At 35.5% G+C, this 24,076-nt stretch overlaps 1 protein-coding gene across 2 annotated transcripts in view; it reads left to right on the forward strand.

The window, feature by feature from the left end:
- LOC126828366 (nuclear pore membrane glycoprotein 210-like) overlaps nucleotides 1–24,076 on the forward strand; it is a 74,196-nt gene that overhangs the window by 45,037 nt on the left and 5,083 nt on the right. For both annotated transcript variants that reach the window (XM_050558121.2, XM_050558120.2), the window contains exons 7-12: nucleotides 675–795; nucleotides 5,590–5,736; nucleotides 9,941–10,194; nucleotides 13,427–13,646; nucleotides 16,634–16,759; nucleotides 20,120–20,236. In XM_050558121.2, coding sequence (XP_050414078.1) covers nucleotides 675–795; nucleotides 5,590–5,736; nucleotides 9,941–10,194; nucleotides 13,427–13,646; nucleotides 16,634–16,759; nucleotides 20,120–20,236 — 985 coding nt within the window. The remainder of the gene's footprint in view (nucleotides 1–674; nucleotides 796–5,589; nucleotides 5,737–9,940; nucleotides 10,195–13,426; nucleotides 13,647–16,633; nucleotides 16,760–20,119; nucleotides 20,237–24,076) is intronic.

Consider the following 24,076-nt stretch of genomic DNA (forward strand, 5'->3'; position numbering starts at 1 on the left):
AAGGAGCGATAAGCAATTTGATTGGTCAAGACTTTGGAACATAACAACTTTGCTTTTAATTGAGGTAGAATGTTTAGACTTGATGTAGATGTTCATTAGGTGAGTGAATGTCTTGACTGAGTTCAATGATTAACATTTCAAGCTGAAGCTAAGCAGAGCTAATCAATTTCATTGGTCGATGCTTTGGGATAAGATATAATCTTGATTCTATCTGAAAGAGAGTGATGAAACTTAGTGTATAGTTTGATTGTTCGATACTTTTGAATAAAATAAATGTGCGATAAATTAATGTGTCATCTATTTATTTTGGGATTTTGACGGGGGACATCAGCCTCACTTTTGGCTTGTTTAGCTGGATTTCTGTTCATCTCTTCCAAAATGTTGGCATATCTTGCATGGCAACAATTTGTTTTTCTCAAGCAGTCATGACCGGCATATATGGCCAAGCTGGAACCCATGCTCTCAACACTAGAAACGTCCTTTTTCCAAAACATTTAGCTCAGGTGATCAGCAGGATTGCCTGACGAACCTCATCTTAGTTGACCATATTCCTAGGAGAGTTGATAGTTATCTTTCTTTTTTAATTATTTCTTGTTAATGTATAAACTTACATTGTTCATTTTGAATTTTGCTATATGAAGAAATCTTCTATTTTAATACTTTATACATTTCAGATTAATATAGACCCAATAAGAAACCTTGATTTAAATTCCAACTTGAATGCTTTATCTAATGGACTGGCCCATAAAAGTGTTAGTGTACCTATTAGAGTGGATGCAAATGGCACATTAAAAGGTACCGTATAAATGTTTGTATATTTGCATTTTTGCCCAGTCCTCCCCTGCAAGTCCTGTAATCTTGCTGTTGCTATCTTTGGGATATGCCCAAAAGCTGACTTTTAACATTAAAACTTTAGCGATGGGTTAAAGATCCATTATGAAGAGCTGAAAGATGAAGAGCTGAAAGTTCTCGGTATAATAGTTAAAAACTAGATAATAAAAATGAATATCTTGACAATTTCAGTCAAATTACTTCATTCTGAGCGACGTTAGGGCTGTTTGGAGACTAGCAGAGTCTTGATTGTCATTGCTACCGTTGTTGCGATAGAAAACAAAGTCTTGATTATCCACTTTATAATTAAATCATTAACCACCAATTGTGTTTAAATCAGTTGAAAATTGCAAACATCAGATGACAACAAGAATTAATTCTGGTCTTGGCAAGTTAATAAATGTCTAAATAATAATTTATATAACATTTAAGGCCTGCAATAGGCAGTTTAGCTCTTGCATAATGCATCTTTAAAAGAAAGTAATTCAGGTGTCAAAATCTAAGAGTTGATGAAAATTTTTATCTGGCTACTGTATTTTGAACTATGTCATAATTTTGATGACATAGGGAATAAGCTAAATATAGATATATGACATCATACTCACAGGCTAATTCCAGTATGACAGACTGGACAGAAAAGGTGACCATGTAAGGTCATTTAAACATGGCAATTCCTAGCAAAGAACATATATGTGACCTGTGTTGGCCTAATGAGTCGGAATGCGGAAATTCTAATATTGGGCTACAAACAGAACAAGTGAAAGTATTGATTTTGGTCGAAATTGAGATTTCACAAAAATGAGTCTATATAAATATACTATCTATCAACCTAAAAGATCTAAATAGCAACAAAACATTTTGTAACACCTTTATTTGGACCTTTAGTCCCCCGCCTTTCGAAGAAAGCAGGGGACTATTGAAATGGGTCCGTCTGTCTGCCCTTCACACTTTTTGGGACACAATAACTCTCCTTCTAATTGAGCTAGAATATTCAAACTTGGAGTAGGTGTTTATTAGGTCAATGCCTTGATTAAGTTCGAAGATGAGCATTTTCTGCTTAGGGTAAGCAGAGATAAGCAATTTGATTGGTTGATGCTTTGGGACATGATAACTTTAGTACAAATTAAATGAGAGTGATGAAACTTGGTGTATGGGTTCATTACATCAATACCTCGACTAAGTTTGATAATGAGCATTTTCTAGTCAGGGTGAGCAGAGCGAAAAGCAATTTGATTGACTGAGACTTTGAAACACTATAACTCTCCTTCTAATTGAGCTAGAATGTTCAAACTTGGTGTAGGTGTTTATTAGATCATTGCCTTGATGGAGTTCGAAAATGAGCATGTTCTGCTTATGGTAAGCAATTTGATTGGTTGATGCTTTGGGTAACAATAACTCTCATTCTAATTGAGCTAGAATGTTGACACTTGGCGTAGGTGTTTATTACTATTAGGTGAATGCCTTGATGGAGTTCAAAGATGAGAATTTTCTGCTTAGGGTAAGCAGAGATAAGCAATTTGATTGGTTGATGCTTTGGGACATGATAACTTTAATTCTTATTAAGTGAGAGTGAGGACACTTGGGATATAGTTTTATCACATCAGTACCTTGACTAAGTTCGATAATGAGCATTTTCTGCTCAGGGTAGATGATAAACATTGTCTACTTACGGTAAGCAGAGATAAGCAATCTGATTGGTTGATGCTTTGGGGCACGATAACTTTGGTTTTAATTAAGTGAGAATGATGAAACTCTGAGTATAGATTCATTATATCATTACCATAACAAAGTTCATTGATGAGAATTTTCTGTTTAGGCTAAGGAGCAATAAGCAATTTGATTGGTCAAGGTTTTGGAACATAACAACTCTGCTTTTAATTGAGGTAGAATGTTTAAACTTGATGTAGATGTTCATTAGGTGAATGTTGGGAGAATACTGTATTCATAAATTTTTATATGCCCACATTTTCATGTGGACGTATCCTGCCTGGCATCCGCTGGTTTAAATCGGATAAAAATTATGACCTCTATAGGGTCCACAAGCTAAAAACGCGTTTTTTCGTACAATCAGGGGCCATAATTCAGGAAGTTACAGTCTGATATCCGCGAATATCGAAAGGAACCAAGATCTTTGGGTTATAAACATGCATGTCAAGTTTCATCAAAATCGGATTAAAATTGTGACCTCTACAGAGTCCACAACCTTGATATACCATATTTTTACACTATTCGCGTACAAGCGGCCACCATTTTGTCCGTCAGTTTGGGTCCGATTTTCACGAAATTTGAACTCAACCTTTATTACGGTGTAACGGTGATATAATAAAACTTTTTTTAAATTGGATAAAAATTGTGGCCTCCGGAGGGACCACAAGCCAAAAATATTTAGTTTAAGAAACACCATTTAGTTTTGACATCGGTCATCTAGTTTATGACCATTTAGTTTAGTTTTGATATTGGTCATCCAGTTTATGACCATTTAGTTTCATAAACTAGACAACCGATGTCAAACTAAACGGTAGCACAAACTGGGCGGTTTTTGATGAATCTTGATGGTATTTAACACTTTCTGCATGGCAATCTATTAACTGAATATGTGTATTAGATTATAGATGGTAAGCTCAGTTTCTTTCCTTTTTTCATCAAATCTGAATGATACCAGGTCCCTAGTGCTAGAGGTCACAATTTTGATCCGATTTTGGCGAAACTTGAAATACATGTTTATAACCCAAAAATATTGGTTACTTTCGATATTCGCGCGTATCGGATGATAAATTCCTGAATTATGTCCCAGATTGTACGAAAAATCAAGTTTTTAGCTTGTGATCCCTCTAGAGGTCACAATTATTATCCGATTTAAAAAAATGTACAAATATATCACCGTTACAACGTAACTTTGATTGAGTTCGGATTTTAAAAATATATCACCATTCCACCATAATGAATGATGAATTCGAATTTCGAGAAAATCGAAATGAAACTGCCCGATGATATGTCCCCTGTTTGTAGCAAATTGTGTAAAAATATGCAATACGAAGGTTGTGGACCCTCTAGAGGTCACAATTTTTTTCCGCTTTTGATCAAACTTAAAACATATCTTTATATTCCAAAGATCTCAGTCTCTTTTGATATTTGCTCATTTCAGACCATAACTTTCTCGATTATTGCCCCTGATTGTACAAAAAATCTGGTTTGTTATTAGCTTGTTCTCTATCCATCTCTTGCAAAATGTTGGCGTATCCTGCCTGGCAACCGCTGGTGAAGGTATTGAATTGGAGAATGTGAAAACAACTAGAACTTAATTTTCAAAATGTTCTCTTGCTACTCATTATACCCTCACAGGCCACATATAGTATCATATAAAATATGAAACTTATCTCAGTAAAACAATCTCTAGTTGCCCTCACCTAAACAATGACTGTGACATCGCATCCATTTTCATGTGACGTATATTGTTGTCGCGCCTGTCCGTCCGCCCACAATTTGTTTGTGGACACTCTACAGCCTACAGGTCACAATTTTTATACACCCACATTTTTAAGTGGACGTATATTGTTGTCGTCCCTGTCCGTCCGTCCAACCATAATTGTTTGTGAACACTCTACAGGTCACAATTTTTATCCAATTTCAGTAAAACTTGTAATATAGGTTTATCACCCTAAGATCTCATTTCCTTTCTATATTGGCATGTATCTGACTGTAACTTCCTGAATTATATGCCCCCTGATTGTACAGAAAATCGTGTTATTAGCTTGTGGACCCTATAGAGGTCATAATTTTTATCTGATTTCAAAAACCGTTGAGTTTATCACCGTTACACCCTCAGGATGGTTGAATTTGAATTTCGTAAAAATCGGATCAAAACTGACAGACAAAATGGCCGTCCCTTGTACTCAAATAGCGTAAAAATATGGTATATCAAGGTTGTGGGGCCCTCTAGAGGTAACAATTTTCTTATCTGATTTTGATGAAACTTGAAATGTAAGTTTATAACCTAAAGATCTTGTGGACCCTATAGAGGTCATAATTTTTATCTGATTTCAAAAACCGTTGAGTTTATCACCGTTACACCCTCAGGATGGTTGAATTTGAATTTCGTAAAAATCGGATCAAAACTGACAGACAAAATGGCCGTCCCTTGTACTCAAATAGCGTAAAAATATGGTATATCAAGGTTGTGGGGCCCTCTAGAGGTAACAATTTTCTTATCTGATTTTGATGAAACTTGAAATGTAAGTTTATAACCTAAAGATCTTGGTTCTTTTCGATATTCGCGCATATCGGATCGTAACTTTCTGAATTATGGCCCCTGATTGTACGAAAAAACGCGTTTTTAGCTTGTGGACCCTATAGAGGTCATAACTTTTATCTGATTTAAACCAGCGGATGCCAGGCAGGATACGTCCACATGAAAATGTGGGCATATAAAAATTGTACGGAAATTTGTATTTTTAGCTTGTAGATTCTCTAGATGTCACAATTTTTTATCCGATTTTAAAAACTGTTTAAATATATCACTATTCCACCATAATGAAGGCTAAATTCATATTTCGGGAAAATAGAAATGAAACTGCATGACAAAATGGCTGCTTTTGTACACAAATTGTGTAAAAGTATGTAGTACGAAGGTTGTGGACCCTCTAGAGTTCATGTTGAGGACGGAAACATTTGGGACACCCCTTGTAGATGCATGCATTGTAAAATTTGTTAGTGTGTTGGTAGAGGACATGAATGAATGGTAACATTGATATTTTTCAGGTGATAATTGCAGTGCTAGAATAGCAGAAGATTTATATTTGCCATTGATTATACCATTCCGTTGTCATATGCAACTTACTAATCAACAAACAGATCTGAAAATAAAAGATTTATTTACTGTTCTTCCAGAGTTTGATCCCAGAAAAGGTGAATATGTGTTACCAATCCTCACTAGACATGCAAATATACTCTTCAAAAAAAAGTAGGGGATATTCAGAAACAATACAAAACTGCGGAAATGCACTGCTGTTTTTATGGGAGGTAACCAGTGTATGTTAATAACAGACCAGTTGCCCACACATGAACATAAACAGTTCATATGGGCGGCTTATCTGACGGCCCCATTTCAGTTGCAAAGAGATACACTGTCAAAAGTGAAAATGGATGTTTTTGATTTTTGTCTTGATAATGAGTAATTGCTCCACCAATCCTCAGACATACAGCAATTCGTTGTGGCATGCTCCTAATCCTAATCAACTGTCCTATCACGATTTGGGGTAATCTGACCCACTCCTCTTGCAGTGCCACTGCCAATTCTTGCAGTGTTGTCCGTTGACTTCGACGAACATGTCTCCCGATCAAATTAAACGTAGCACACTAAAGCAAAGATACGTTAAACAGTAAATCTTATGCAAGAACCGATAGGAAAGCAAACATGGATAGGATAAACCAGCAAGCAGCAGTTTTCATCAACCCTTCCTTGAAGTGTCAAATTTGACAATGAACCCCTCTCACATGTATGGCGCTATTGCGTGTCGAACATGCAGCTGAGTGGTTCTGTTGGGGCGAAAAGTTCTTCATCTGTGAGCATACTCTCAAAGCATGTCAAGTGTCCATGACTATTTATCATATCACAACCTGCATAGGTATTTGCATTTCAATAGCTCCTACTTTTTTATACGCCCACATTTTCATGTGGACGTATATTGTCGTCGCCCCTGTCCGTCCGTCCACAATTGTTTGTGAACAGTCTACAGGTCACAATTTTTATCAGATTTCAATGAAACTTGAAATATAGGTTTATCACCCTAAGATCTCGGTTCCTTTCGATATTGGCATCTATCGGACCATAACTTCATGGATTATGGCCCCTGATTGTAAGAAAAATCACGTTTTTGGCTTGTGAACACTGTAGAGGTCACAATTTTTATCCGATTTTGTTGAAACATGAAATGTAAGTTTATAACCCAAAGATCTTGGTTCCTTTCGATATTCGCGCATATCGGACCGTAACTTCCTGAATTATGGCCCCAGATTGTACGCAAAAACGCGTTTTTTGCCTTGTGGACCCTATAGAGGTCATAATTTTTATCCGATTTAAAAAACCGTATTATTATATAACCGTTACACACTAAGGACGGCTGAGTTTGAATTTCGTGAAAATCAGCCCAAAACTGACAGACAAAATGGCCGCCCTTTGTTCTCAAATAGCGTAAAAATATGGTATATCAAGGTTGTGGACCCTATAGAGGTCACAATTTTTATCCGATTTTGTTGAGACTTGAAATGTAAGTTTATAACACAAAGATCTCGGTTCCTCTCGATATTCGCGCATATTGGACTGTAACTTCATGAATTATGGCCCCTTATTGTATGAGAAATTGCATTTTTAGCTTGTGAACCCTATAGAGGTCATAATTTTTATCCGATTTAAAAAAACGTTTTATTATATCACCGTTGAATTTGAATTTCGTGAAAATCGGCCCAAAACTGACAGACAAAATGGCCGCCATTCGTTCTCAAATAGTGTAAACATATGGTATATCAAGGTTGTTGGCCCTATAGAGGTCACAATTTTTATCCGATTTTGTTGAAACTTGAAATGTAAGTTTATAACCAAAAGACCTCGGTTAATTTAAATATTCGCGCATATCAGACCGTAACTTACTGAATTATGGTCCCTGATTGTACGAAAAATCGCGTTTTTAGCTTGTGGACCCTATAGAGGTCATAATTTTTATCCGATTTAAAAAAAACGTATTATTATATCACCGTTACACCCTAAGAACTACTGAGTTCGAATTTCGTGAAAATCGGCCCAAAACTGACAGACAAAATGGCCGCCCCTCGTTCTCAAATTGCGTAAAAATATGGTATATCAAGGTTGTGGACCTTATAGAGGTCACAATTTTTATCCGATTTTGTTGAAACTTGAAATGTAAGTTTATAACTCAAAGATCTTGGTTCCTTTCGATATTTGCGCATATCGAATTGTAATTTCCTGAATTATGGCCCTTGATTGTAGGAAAAATTACTTTCGTTTTAGCTTGTTTTCTATCCATCTCTCGAAAATGTGGGCATATCCTACCTGGCAGCCGCTGGTTTGAAGAGTATGTAATGAACGAAACAATGATTCTCTTGTCGTTATCAAGCACAATATTGTATTGTATTGTGCTTGATAACGACAAGAGAATGATTGTTGAAACTTAGCTTAAATAGAAATACAGTAATTTTTATCCATAAAACTGTTGTGTTTATTTTTAATGTGTTCAATTACTAAATGCCATTCAAACAGTATAAATGAAAGGATTCATTTTTATGTGCCCACATTTTCAATCTATACATTAGTAGTCTGTTGTGTATAATATAACTTTAGTGAGATTAACTCAGTTAATCTCATCAATTAATTAGCACCTTAGTGCCAGCTAGTGGTCAGGAGATTTAGATTGTTGATTGGATAATCATCAAAGAAGCTGAAACAGCTGTACGCGTGTTCAGTTAACACGTGAATTAAAATAAGATTTTGCGTGTACGATAGGTCTATTATTATTTTCAGATACCGTGACGTTATCAAAATATGAGACCCTATATAAATGTCAATTTCATAGTCAATGCTTACGTTCACTTTCGTGCATTTTGGCTTTGATGTAAATATCAACATTATTCAGAGGATACTCAATGTCAGACTCGAGAATCGTCGCATTTCGGCTCGTTGGTCGTTCTCATTTTTTCGACCCATTGTGACAATTAGTTTTTGTTACTAAATTATCATAGCTAAGTATATGTTCTGTTTTATTTATAAACCCTTTTCTTATTCGGGAATGTGGATTTTGAATCTGTACCAAAATATAACATTGGTGCCCAATCCTCATTCTGACCTCCACAAGACACATTATTTTATAATACCATACGAGTGCATGTATTGGGACAGTGTAGATGTTGATTTAATGAATTATCATTTGATTCAGGAATAACAAAAATCATTGTTCTGCAGTCAACATTTTATTGCCCCCAATCAAGTGATTACGTAACATCAAGGCAGTAATCATTGAAGCCTATTTCCTGTTTGAACCCATTCCGATAGCCCTGTCTGAAAATGGTCGACAGCTTGTCTATAGAGATTGACAGTGACTTTTCTTTGCACTGCCATTGTGATTGACTTCTGGCGATGTGTGCAGATGGAAGACTGCGTTAATTCATTTGTGAATTAAAGAAGATACATTACCTGGGATGTGATTTACCAATTCCCGATTGTATAATTACCTGGGACGTGATTTACCACAGTAAGGCGAGCATCTATGTGTGTGCCTTTTTTTAATTCTCATCTTTTTTATTTGTTCTTCATATGTAAATAATCATAATTAAAACGAACCGATCGGATAAACAGCTCGCCCGAAGTTTAAAGGTTCATCTAATAATTAAACACGGTAGATAAATTAAAGTGTGTTGATTTATACTCATATCTCCGGAAATTAACAGGTCGTCTAAAAAGTAAACGCGGTAGATAAGTGAACGGATCGTGCATTTATAAACGTCTCTCGGATAGACTAAACCCATTACCATTAATCTAAACCATAGTACCAATTAAACCAATTTTGTAATTCTTAAATGATTTTTATCAATTATCGAACAATGTTTTGAAAGTAAACTATATGAATACTAACTAGCGGCAAAACCCCCCGTTTCAAACGGTGCCATAGGTAAAGTGTAAGGTCATGAGACAAAGAATCCAATTGATTTTCAACGATTTCCGACAATTACTGCCAGATTTATGGTCCTTGATCGCTTTGAAAAATCTTGTTGACGCTCTGGAGAATAAAGTTAATATCCGAATGACTTTAAATTCAGGTGATGAGGCGAAGAATTGTAGCAATGATCTGTGTTTTAACTATTATATTTGGAATGTGTTTAACCAGTTCTATCACATATGTGATAATGGCTGACACCAATATTGCCCTTTAAAGCAAATACTGTTAATTCTATTACCATCTTATCTATTTATCAATCTTTGTCATATTTCATATGAGCAACTTTCAGAATGGATGCCTTTTGTTGAATTCCCTGGAATACAGAGAGCCTGCAGTGGGTGTGTATGTGTCCAATACATGTACTTATAACATTTCTATTTTAGGTCAATATGTTTGCAAATTGGAGTCTATTCAAAATGAATACATGACACATCAGATAAGTACCCTGAATACCAAAATACTTTTGCATGTAACCCTACCAACACAGGAAGGTCAACCAGAGATTACATCAAACAAATTGTTATTTGACTTTCATCCAGCGTTTTATGTGCACAACTCTGAGGTTTTATTAACCACAACTTCTCCACTATCATCTCTTCGTGTATCAACTAAATTCGAATTGATTGATAGTATAAAGGTAAACAATATTTGAATATTCTTAACAGTCGCTGTCACATATCACCAATAATAATTTATATGTCTACAATTAATTAATTACTGTACTTCTGCCAAATCTTTTCAAACCTTAGTACAGTGGAATCTGTATTAAGCAGCCACTCAAGGCAAATTTCATGACTGGCCGCTTAACGTGAGTGACCTCTTAATAAAATCTCAGTGTTTGTTAGTGCTGACATCAAGTAAATTTTATGCTTGGGTGCATTATTGGGAGCAAACATACGGTGGTACTTGCATCGGTAAATTGAGCCGTGGCTGAAACTTGCTTAGAACGAAAATTCTTTGACTCAAATCTCTGATATATCTTCTGTAAACGTGTCATTTTGTACCAACATTGATACTTCTGTCTACCATTGTGATGTATTTGATAATATTTATCCATTTTTGTGAAGACAATCCATGAATTAATTTTATTTTATCAAAAACGCACATGTCGAAAAAACCATCGCTGAATTTGTCACCGATTTTCAGGGGGTGTAACTCTTATACTTATATAATAATAAGAGGCGCTAAAACTTCTGTTTAGCAACAAAGTGGCAATGGAAAATGGATACTAAATGATTGTGACAAAACTCGGCTTTGACGGTACTTTTAGTTCATTTAATCAGTATCAAATAGTGTTTCGTTACGTTTGAAAACAATGATCTGGGTTTGTCATTTAATAAAACAAAAGATTAATTAACAGATAATCCCAGGTTTATTGTTATTTTCACAGTTCGTTTTACTTGATCGGTGGGGGAGTAGATAATTAACTATTAATCATGGGATTAGCGGAGGTGCTACGAAGTACGACAAGATGGTATCATTCAACAATGGCTGTTGAATAAGTGCTATTTTGCTAAATTTATTAGTAAAATGGTGACCACTGGCCACGTTAGATGAGTGACCATTGATTAAAGAGATGGAACAATTGAATTTCTACGGGGGGAATTTCTCATGACCGCTTACAAGGAGACAAGGAGATGTCGCTTAATATTCAGTGAATATTCAGTACCGTTTTGCAGACAGTGTAAAATGTAGCAAACAAAAAACTGAATGATCTTGTCCATTTATTTCGCTTTGTTGTAACAAAACTAACCCATTGTTTTAAAATAACTGTTATTTTCAATAGGAAATTAATGGAGTGAAACATTATTTTAGTTTGTATTACCACAACCATAAGCAATTTTATCTCTAGTCCAATCTTTTGGTGTCAGTACTATCAGTCCCTTCAACATTGTTGGCCATTGTCTGTGGAATTCCCTTGTTTTTGTCTGTAAATAGCACGCCTGTGATAGGTCACGACAGGTTACACTGGACTTATTGCTACATATCGAGCAAACGAATTGATGTTTTCGTTAAAACTTCAGGAATATTTTATGTGAGCATTTCAGAAATGATAATTAAATATGAGAGCTCTCAGTGTTATCTTCAACAGATTTTTTTCAAATTTGGTCTGAAATGTTTAGTCATGTGAGGTCGAACCTGTATGATATTGTTGCATGCCATTCTTTTCCAGAGGTATGCCTCCTTTTGTTTGTGAATGTGATAAAAGTTATAATCTTTTTTTATACGCCCACATTTTCATGTGGACATATATTGTTGTCGTACCTGTCCATCCGTCCACAATTTGTTTGTGGACACTCTACAGGTCACAATTGTTATTTGATTTTGACGAAACTTAAAATATAGGTCTTATCTCCCAAAGATCTCGGTTCCTTTCAATATTGGCATAAATCGGACCATAACTTCATGGATTATGGCCCCTGATTGTACAAAAAATTACATTTTTAGCTTGTGGGCACTCTACAACACTACAGGTCATAATTATTATACGCCCACATTTTTATGTGAACGTATATTGTCGTCAATCCGTCCGTCCGTCCGTGGACACTCTACAGGTCACAATTCTTATCCGATTTTGATGAAACTTGAAATATAGGTTTATCTCCAAAAGATCTTGGTTGCTTTCGATATTGGCATGTATCGGATCGAAACTTCATGGATTATGGCCCCTGTTTGTACGAAAAATCACGTTTTTAGCTTGTTAACCCTATAGAGGTCACAATTTTAATCCTATTTTGATGAAACTTTAAATGTAAGTTTATAACCCAAAGATCTCGGTTCCTTTCGATATTCGCGCATATCGGACCGTAACTTTCTGAATTATGGCCCCTGATTGTATGAAAAATCACATTTTTAGCTTGTGGACCCTATAGAGGTCATAATTTTTATCTGATTTGAAAAACCGTATTATTATATCACCGTTACACCCTAAGGACGGCAGAGTTTAAATTTCGTGAAAATCGGCCCAAAACTGACAGACAAAATGGCCGCACTTCGTTCTAAAATAGCGTAAAATTATGGTATATCAAGTTTATAACCCAAAGATCTCGGTTCCTTTCGATATTCGCGCATATCGGACCGTAACTTCCTGATTTATGTGAAACTTGAAATGTAAGTTTATAACCCAAAGATCTTGGTTCCTTTCGATATTCGCGCATATTGGACTGTAACTTCCTGAATTATGGCCCCTGATTGTACGAAAAATCGCGTTTTTAGCTTGTGGAGCCTATAGAGGTCATAATTTTTATCTGATTTAAAAAACCGTATTATTATATCATCGTTACACCCTAAGGACGGCTGAGTTCGAATTTTGTGAAAATCGGCCCAAAACTGACAGCCATATTGGCCTCCCTTCGTTCTCAAATAGCGTAAAAATACGGTATATCAAGGTTGTGGACCCTATAGAGGTCACAATTTTTATCCGATTTTGTTAAACTTGAAATGTAAGTTTATAACCCAAAGATCTCGGTTCCTTTCGATATTTGCGCATATCGAATTGTAATTTTCTGAATTATGACCCTTGATTGTAGGAAAAATCACGTTCTTTTTAGCTTGTTCTCTATCCATCTCTCGAAAATGTAGGCGTATCCTGCCTGGCAGCCGCTGATAAAAAGTACCATATCAATCAAAGCAGGTATTGCAGCGTTAGCGATGCTCTTGTTAGTGTTCTGCGAGGTATCTCTCCTTTGCTGAAAACCTTCTAATAATGATAGAGACTATAGTTTTTAACAGATTTTTTTCAAATTATGTTTGAAGCCTGGCATCCTGTCTTTTGAAGTGTACATTGAGGCAAAAGGAAGAATGTTTTTCCTATGACTTTTAATATAGTAATATTGCAATGGTTAACACATTTTCTTATCAATTTACAGATAGTTGTAAGTGATAGTTCTTTAATTGAATCATTAATACCTGAAAGAGATACCCAGTCTGGAGCTGTGATTTTGTTTCCTGTACGACTTTTAGATACATTTAGTATATGGGAACGAGAATCATTAGATCTGTTTGTTGAGATGTCTAGTCATCTCACTGGTCAAAAAGTCAGAGTTCCTGTATTAGTGAAGTTGTTAGGACAGAAGCCTGATGGAACAGGTATGTAGTGATTATGTAAATTATTGTATTCATAGGCTGGCCTCCTAACTTTCGAGCAATCTGTCTTTTCGGGCAGACGGGTATAGTACAAAATTATTATTTCATCTAGTTGGCAAAATAAAGTGCCCAAAATGTAATAAAACACTAATTAAGATTTCATATGAAAGCTTTATTGTGTTTGTTAAAGTTATTATTATTATTTTTTTTGTGTGTGTGTTTCGTGCAAATCGGATTTCTAAGAATCTAACCGTAGGATTGTTGTGTAAATTTTACCTACTCCACCAAAAATGGGTGGTAACTTTTGAATATTTTCAAAACGTTTTACGAATCCGAAATCACTGAATTTTACGAACAAAGGAATTGACCTACATAGCTTGAACTTTGTGACTATTTGACCTATTTTACTAATCCTGTTTTCTTTTAGTACCTCGAAGTATTTAGTTCAAATCTGCTATTTCCAATTCTCGAATTTTGAAAATTACGTCGGTGACATTTCTTATCAGAAGTAAAACCAAATTGACGACTTCTTTAATATCTGTACGATTTTCATGAAATTTGGAATGTAGGTAGATCTCATTGACCCAACTTCAACGATATCTTTATAAATGAAGGGACAAAGTTTTGAAAAATCAAAAAAAAAAGTAGGTCAGAATGCCTTAAAAGTTTTATACGCCCACATTTTCATGTGGACGTATTGTCGTCGCCCCTGTCCGTCAACAATTGTTTGTGGACACTCTACAGGTCACAATTTTTGTCAGATTTCAATGAAACTTGAAATATAGGTTTATCTCCCTAAGATCTTGGTTCCTTTCGATATTGGCATGTATCGGACCGTAACTTCATGGATTATGGCCCCTGATTGTACGAAAATTGCTTTTTTAGCTTGTGGACCCTATAGAGGTCACAATTTTTGTCTGATTTTGTTGAAACTTGAAATGTAAGTTTATAACCCAAAGATCTCGGTTCCTTTCGATATTCACGCATATCGGAATGTAACTTCCTGAATTATGGCCCCTGATTGTACAAAAAATCGTGTTTTTATCTTGTGGTCCCTCTAGAGGTCACAATTATTATCTGATTTAAAAAACAGTTCGAATATATCACCATTACACCGTATTGTTGGTTGAGGTTGGATTTTTTGAAAATTGGACCAAAACTGCCGGACAAAATAGCTACCCCTCGTACGCAAATAGTGTAAATATGTAGATCAAGGTTGTGGACCCTCTAGAAGTCACAATTTTGATCCGATTTTGATGAAACTTGAAATATATCTTTATAACCCAAAGATCTTGGTTTCTGTCAATATTTGCGCACATCGGGTCGTAACTTCCTGAATTATGACCCTTGATTGTTTGAAAATCGCTTTTGGTTGAGCTTGTTCTCTATCCATCTCTTGCAAAATGTGGGCGTTTCCTGCCTGGCAGCCGCTGGTGATCTGATTTTGATGAAACTTGAAATGCATGTTTATAACCCCAAGATCTTGGTTCCTTTCGATACTGCCTGAATTATGGCATGAATTATGATTGTATGAAAAATCTTTTTTTTTAGCATGTTCTCTATCCATTCCTTGCAACATGTGGGCATATCCTGCCTGGCAGCCGCTGTTTTTTTTGCACTAGCTAAGAAATTACTGATGCGTACACAAAATATGGAGTTTGTCGATCGAACCGGAAGTGCCACCATCTTGAAACATGAAATATCCCTAAGGCTTTTGCGATATTTTACTTACAGACAAGGGAGTTATATTTTCTGAATCCCTGATGGAATGCCTAAAAAATCTATCGGAGCAGAATTTTGATTTTGGTCAACTGATGGTCACTATTTTGAATTGAATATGAAAAAATTTGAAAAATCCACATTAACGGACATGAAAATGAACACAATGGGCCAACGTTTGATGAATACCTCTCCTATATCCGAAAAGAAATTAATTTTTGATGTCTGAAAATTTCAAAATTCCGAATTTCGCCATTGACCCTTTTCGTACCGACAAAGTTGTTTACAAGACAATTTATTTCCTTAATTTTTAAAATTTACAAATTTGACCTAAATATTCAAACAGCTGAGGTCAATCTGATTCCAAAAATATAAGTTCCATTCAAAATTATATCATTTTTTTTTCAATATTTTCCAGCCATTTTTTGAGACTTTTCATTTCATTTTCTGATCCGTCTCGTTTTTAAACGACTTGAGTGATTTTTCTGAAACTTCTAGAACTGGAAGTCATTGGATTACAGCAATACAAGTCTCAGTTATTTCCTATTATTTTTCAGATTATTTTTTCGCTATATTTTTTTTGCTATATTTAAGATTATAACTTTGCGAGTTGTTGAGCGATTTTAATGATTGTTTGTTCCTGTTAAGATTCTTTGTATAACCCATGACATGTGACAGGAAGTAACCTTGAATATAAAAAGCTTTCATATCTGTCTGGCAGATCTAGTTTTACTTCTATTTTAAGTAAATATTTTTTAGGGCATTTCAGGTTGGATGGCTGAATGGTTAGCGTGCGCGCGCTGTATCATAAAGTCTGTCATTGAGTCGACTGGTGTGGTTTCGAATCCCCGGTTGTACGTGACAAGGAGTAGGGTCGCCTGTCCAACCTCGTGGGTTTTCTCCGGGTCCTCCGGTTTCCTCCCACTGCTAAAGACCCCTACGCGCAAGCGAATTATTGAAATAAAATTAAACCATATGTTAGTCCCAAAATGACCTAGTTTGTGTCGAGTGGACGTTTAACCCCATTTCTCTCTCTCTCTTTCTGCCCCTGTAACATTCATCGAGTCCATACACCTATGATTGTATTTATACTGCTTCATATAGCATTATACAGCAGGGCTCTTAATAAATTTCTACATCGAAATTTGGTTATCATTACTGTCATAACTTTTGTGAAACACTATTGTCATGTGAAAAACTTCCAATCAATAGAAACAGTAGGTCAATGTTTAACATCATATTGTACTTAAATTGGTATATTATATTCACAGGTTTTAAAGGAGGTTATGCCAGAGATGTAGGTTGGGGAATGTTAATCAGAAATATTCTATTTAACTATCAGTCCTGGTTCGTTTTATTTATCATAATATTGATAACAGCAGCATCTGTTCTTTTTGGTAAGTTTTAAAAATTTATTTTCATTTATCTCTTGAAGATTTTCCAAAATTGAAAACTTATATATGGTAATTTAAAAAAGTTTTAACACGATATTGATCTATTGTTTGTGATTCGAGTTGCAAAATCAATCACTTTTTATACGCATGGAAATGTGGTTGTATATTGCCGTCATCCACAATTTCTTGTGAACACTCTACTGACAACATTTATCATTTGATTGTTTTAAATTGATATATGTTGTTTACATTAGTGAGATGAAGAAGCCTATTTATTGTCAATAATTTTCTTGAATTTGTTCTGGAGTTTTGGCCCTTGTTTCACTCTGCTGCACCTTGTGAACACTCTAATGACATACGTTATAATCTGATCTGTATGTAATTGATATGCAGCACGTAATCGTATATTAGTGAAACAAAGAAGCCTATTTCATATTTGACTTGAGCCATTGGGGTCAATCAATCCCTATCAATATTCATAATCCACAGTTTTTTGTACCCGAGTTATTCCACTTTGCCGAAAACCTTATGAACAAGTCTTGAAATAACTGCTAAGGTTCAGCTGAACTGATTTTCAGCCGGACATTTCAGTTAATATCCGATTGACTTTAAATTTATAATTAGTGTTTAAGGTCATGAGACAAAGAAACCTATTGATTTTCAACGAGTTATGGCCCTTGATCACTTTGAAAAATCTTGTGGACGCTCTAAAAGCTAAAGTTAATATCCGATTGACTTTAAATTTATAAACAGTGTTTAAGGTCATGAGAAAAAGAAGCCTATTGATTTTCAGCGATTTCCAATAATTACTGTCAGAGTTATGACCCTTGATCACTTTGAAAAATCTTGTGGACACTCTAGAGGCTAAAGTTAATATCCGATTGACTTTAAATTGATACACAGTGTTTACGGTCTTGAGACGAACAGGTATATTGATTTTCAATTAATCTTTATGACTTGAACAGCTAAATCTGTGATGTTAAAAGTTTCGTATACTTAACGTATGGGGCAGAACATTATAAAAACCAAACAAATTCTAATGGTTTTGTGATAATTAGTTAATGAGATGTTACTCTTAATCAGATTTTAATGTATTATAAATGTTTCATTACCGAAAAAAGTAAAAATATGCGACAACTCTTCTTGACTGCCCGGACGATGTAGCTGCTGTGCGCGTTTGTTTCGTTGCCTGGCAACCTATCTTTGTTATTAAATTATATATAAATCTGTTGATTGTTTTCCAATTTTGATTTCTCTTTGTGCATGCTGCTATTTCTTTATTTATAAACCAGTGATTGTTTTCCAGTGTTGTGTTTTTATAAGCCCACATTTTCATGTGGACATATAATTGCCGTCGCCCCTGTCCGTCCACAATTGTTTGTGGACACTCTGTCCGATTTCAACAAAACTTGAAATATAAGTTTATTTCCCTCAGATCTCGGTTCCTTTTGATATTGTCATGTATCGGATCGTAACTTCATGGCCCCTGATTGTACGAAAAATCACGTTTTTAGCTTGTGGACCCTATAGAGGTCACAATTTTTATCCGATTTAAAAAAACAACTTTTTAGTATATCACCGTTACACCCAAAGGAAGGTTGAGTTCAAATTTCGTGAAAATCGGACCAAAACTGACAGACAAAATGGCAGCCCTGTGTTCTCAAATAGCTTAAAAATATAGTATATCAAGGTTGTGGACCCTCTAGAGGTCACAATTTTCTTCTGATTTTGATGAAACTTTAAATGTAAGTTTATGACCCAAAGATCTCGGTTCCTGTCTATATTCGTGCATATCGGACTGTAACTTACTGAATTATGGCTCTGATTGTAAGAAAAATCGCGTTTTTAGCTTGTGGACCCTAGAGTGGTCATACTATTTATACGATTTAAAAAAACGTTTTAGTATATCACTGTTACACCCTAAGGATGGCTGAATTCGAATTTCGTAAAAATCGGACTAAAACTGAAAGATAAAATGGCCGCCCCTTGTTCTCAAGTAGCGTAAAAATATGCTATATCAAGGTTGTGGACCCTCTAGAGGTCACAATTTTCTTCTGAATTTATTAAAACTTGAAATGTAAGTTTAAAACCCAATGATCTCGGTTCCTTTCGATATTCGCGCATATCGGACCCTAACTTCCTGAAATATGGCCCTTGATTGTACTCAAAATCGCATTTTTAGCTTGTGGACCCTATAGCGGTCATTATTTTTATCTGATTTAAAAAAACATGTGAATATATCACCGTTACACCCTAAGGATGGTTGAGTTCGAATTTCGTAAAAATTGGACCAAAACTGACAGACAAAATGGCCGCCCCTCGTACTCAAATAGCACAAAAATATGGTATATCAATGTTGGGGACCCTCTTGAGGTCAGAATTTATTTCGGATTTTGATGGAACTTGAAATGTAAGTTGATAACCCAAAGATCTTGGTTCCTTTCGATATTCGCGTATATCTGATTGTAACTTCCTGAATTATGGCCCCTGATTGTACAAAAAATCACGTTTTTAGCTTCAGGTCCCTCTTGAGGTCACAATTTTATTCCGATTGAAAAAAACGTTTGAATATATCACCGTTACACCTTAATGACGGTTGAGTTCGAATTTCGTGAAAATCGGACCAAAACTGCTGGCCAAAATGGCCGCCCCTCGAACGCAAACAATGTAAAAATATGGTATATCAAGGTTGTGATTGAGGGCTTCCACTTCAAAATTTCCCAACCGGTCATTTTATCATGGAGAAAGTGGTGCTATTTTTAGCACATAATAAGAAGCCGAAAACTTCATGCTATCGGAATGTCGATCGGTTTTAATTGGGTCAAGGACAGTCACACAAAAATTCAATCTCACATCGACATTTATACCCACCCAGGCACCCACCCATCTCCCTAATAAATAAAAGAACATATATAATCAATTATTATCATTTATTTATTTATACATTCATAAAATATAACAATAACAAGATACATTCATTCACCGATATGACACTATCAAGGTTGTGAACCGTCTAGATCTCACAATTTTGATCCAATTTTGATGAAACTTGAATGCATGTTTATAACCCAAAGATCTTGGTTGCTGTATGTCGATATTTGCGCATATCGCATCGTAACTTCCTGAACTGTGGCCCCTGATTGTACAAAAAAAACGCTTTTTGTTAGCTTGCTCTCTATCCATCTCTTGAAAAATGTGGGCGTATCCTGCCTGGCAGCCGCTGGTTTTAAAAAGTTCTTGGTCAGCCTAGATAGACAGAATAAAACACTTTTGTAACAAAATTGATTGGAGAACTAAAATAACTAGTTGTTTCATTAAAAATAATGCATATTGTATTAAATAAGTCTATGATATATTGAATAGGTTACAATGCTATATTAGGATCAAGATATAAAACTACCGCTAACAGCAATGTGTTTTTATCAAACAGTGGATCTCCATTACAAGCTGTTCCCCATTCATCTTTTATTCAACCTCAAGGTAAGTAATAATATTTATAATAATAATAATAATAAAAACTTTATTTAATGAGGCAATGTATTTAGTTTGCAAAAAAACAAAAAAACTAATCTTCCATAGGTCCCTCCTAAACTACAAAGACATATATACATGTAATATCAGGATAAATTTAAAATCATTAGAAATGCAATAGCATTTTAAAGTGGGAAGTTTGATAAGTCACTCCCAAACTACAAAACATATACATTATACAACTAGAGCTAGGGTGCCCAACCATATATAAATTTCTCCATATATATAACTATAACTATACTGCAATATTCATATATATACTCTTCAAAACAAGTAGGGGATATTGAAATGCAAATACCTATGCAGGTTGTGATATGATAAATAGTCATGGACACTTGACATGCTTTGAGAGTATGTTCACAGATGAAGAACTTATCGCCCCAACAGAACCACTGAGCTGCACATGCGACACACATGTGGGAGGGGTTCACTGTCAAATTTGACATTTCAAGGAAGGGTTGATGAAAACTGCCTCGTGCTGTTTTATCTATCCATGTTTGCTTTCTATCGTTTCTTGCAAAAGATTTACTGTTTAGCGTATCTTTTCTTTAGTGTGTTACATTTAATTTGATCGGGAGACGTCAACGTCCACCGACAACACTGCATGAATTGGCCGTGGCACTGCAAGAGGAGTGGGTCAGATTGTCCCAAATCGTGATTGGACGGATGATTAGGAGCATGCCACGACGAATTGCTGAATGTCTGAGGATTGGTGGAGCAATTACTCATTATTAAGACAAAAATAAAAAACATCCATTTTCACTTTTGATGGTGTATCTCTTTGCGAGTGAAATGGGGCCGTCAGATAAGCCGGCCATATGAACTGTTTATGTTCATGTGTAGGCAATTGGCCTATTATTAACATACACAGGTTACGTCTAATAAAAAAAGCAGCACATTTCCACAGTTTTGTATTCTTTCTGAATATCCCCAACTTTTTTTTTGAAGAGTATATAACAAGTCTTCATGACAAGGGAATCTTTGTAGAAACGTAGCTCCCATTAAAAATACGATTGTTTTCCATAGAACCCTTGTGTTTATTTTAATGTACAAAGTTTGTGGAACCTCTCACTAGGGACCGGGTATCATTCAGATTTGATGGGCGGTTTTTGATGAATCTTGATGGTATTTAACACTTTCTGCATGGCAATCTATTAACTGAATATGTGTATTAGATTATAGATGGTAAGCTCAGTTTCTTTCCTTTGTTCATCAAATCTGAATGATACCCAGTCCCTATTGTCTAGAATCGACAATTTTGTCGAATTCAGAAGAAACTTAAAATGTGTTTAGGATCAAAAGTTCTTGGATCAGTTTGATTTTGGTACACAAACTCTGCTTCTTTTTTTCAAATTCATTGTGAAGCATTGGGACAATGACAATTTTGTCGAATTCAGAAGAAACTTAAAATGTGTTAAGGATCAAAAGTTCTTGGATCAGTTTGATTTTGGTACACAAACTCTTCTTCTTTTTTTCAAATTAATTGTGAAGCATTGGGACAATGAGAGGATGAGCCCTATTGATTTTTCCTGCTCCAGGTCCATCTCATGCAAAATGTGGGTGTATCTTCCATGGCAACCGTTTGTTTTTTATTTTGAAAACTCTTCAAATAGTTGTGTTCGAATTTCATGAAAATCGGACACTCCCCATTACGCAAATAGTGGAAAAGCATATAATACCTATACCTGGTGTTAAGAATGAAAAGATCTTACATAGGTTTGATTTAGGTGCACATTTTTGTCCAATCCAGATGAAACTTAACATATACAGTAAACTTCGCATAAGTCGGATCTAAGTGGACTGACCAATTTTATCCGAGTTAAGCGAAGATCCGAGTTAGACGAAGACTGAAATTCAATCTTAGCTCAATTAGAAGTAAACTGCAAGAGCCGGATAATAACTGATTCAAAGTAGTGCCGATTAATCGGATGCCGTATAAATTCTATAATGTTAATGTCTGTACTCTGTTCCAAGGTTTTTTTCTTGTGATTGTTTGTTGATAAGTAAATTATAAAATGATGCGTGAAAACAGAATAGCTGATTATATACTATTGATCTGAGTAAGACATTCCCGTGTTCTGACATACCCCAACAGCTTTAACTGCTAATTATAAATCCAATGTCCGGCAATAGATTACAATTCACTAGTACAACAATTCCCGTACATAATATTTTAACATATATAGTGATAATCATATTGATGAAAAACAACAACAGGACCCGCAGAAGACGGTACAAATAGAAAAAAACATGTGTCATTTAAAAAGACAGCAAAATATTCCGAGGGGGGGGGGGCGAATAGAAGATCCTCCTGACTGGTACGGCACATTCAGGGAAAATTCTATTATTGCATCAGTCAAATATAATTTAAGGCAAAATGACAGGGGAAGTATTTTGGGGCTCTGTGCATGGAATACCTATCCGCGTTTTGGGCCATCGGTACGAAACTGACTTAGTCAAATTCTGAACATACTGCCGATCCGACTTAGGCGAAGGAAAAAAGCCCGAATTAGATCAAATGGACCGAACATTTGGATCCGAGTTGAGCGAAGATCCGACATAGGAAATCCGAGTTACACGCAGAAATTTAATAAGAAAAACGTGCAGGATCAAAGGGTCCAAACGATTTTATCCGAGTTGGGCGAAGATCCAACTTATACGAATCCGACTTATGCGAGGTTTACTGTATTTGTTAACAAATTTATTTTTTTCAAATATGGTTTGTTGCATTGGGGTCATGAGAGACGAACCTTATCGATTATCATTGATTAGCGACCTTTCGTGGGGTGAGTTTGAGTGTGGTGTTCATCAGACCTTATATTCTAGAGTTATTCCCCCTGCCTTTTACACAAAATGTGAAATACGTTCAAAGTTTGTGGAACTACGAGAGGTTACAACTTTTGTCCATTTCAAATGATACTTGCAAACTATGGGTTTATTTTGCAAGGCAACTTCTTGTTTAATGTTAGAATTAAGATTAAGGTTCAGGTCATGAGAGGACTAACTGTATCTATATTCAGCGATGGGTGAGATTCCGTTTCAAAGTTACCTCTCTATTCTGAAAACCTTTTGAATTTAATACTAGAGGCTACAGTTTTCAACAGATTTATTTCTAATTCGATATGAAGTACTGGAACAATGAGAGGATGAGACCTAGTCATATCCCTTTTCCGAATACCTTGTGGACGTGGTAGAGACTATAGATTTTATACGTAAAGTGTCCATTAGGTTAATGTCATTTCCTGACGTAAAATTATGGTTAAAAAGATGAGAAAAATGATGGTAAACTGACAGACCATTTTAACGTAAATTTAACTTCATGTTAGTTTAAACATCTTAATAATGTTATGTGGTTTGCCGTCAGTATTAAGGTTGACATAAGCCCCGCTTAAGTCACAATCTTTGGCTTAGCTGCTGGTGGGCTGATTTTTATATGCCCAGATTTTCATGTGGACGTATATTGTCGACGCCCCTGTACGTTCATCCACAATTTGTTTGTGGACACCTGCAGGTCACTCTCCCAAAGATCTCGGTTCCTTTCGATATTGGCATAAATCAGACCATAACTTCATGGATTATTGTCCCTGATTGTACGGAAAGTCATTTTTATACGCCCACATGGAAATGTGGTCGTATATTGCCGTCGCCCCCGTCCGTCCGTCGCTCCGTCTGTCGTGTACAATTTCTTGTGAACACTCTACAGACTATATTTATCATCTGATTGTTTTGAAATTGATATATGTTGTTTGCATTAGTGAGATGAAGAATCCTATTTAAATTCAATAACTT

This window comes from Patella vulgata, chromosome 7 (assembly GCF_932274485.2).
Source record: "Patella vulgata chromosome 7, xgPatVulg1.2, whole genome shotgun sequence".
Taxonomy (NCBI): Eukaryota; Metazoa; Mollusca; class Gastropoda; family Patellidae; genus Patella; species Patella vulgata.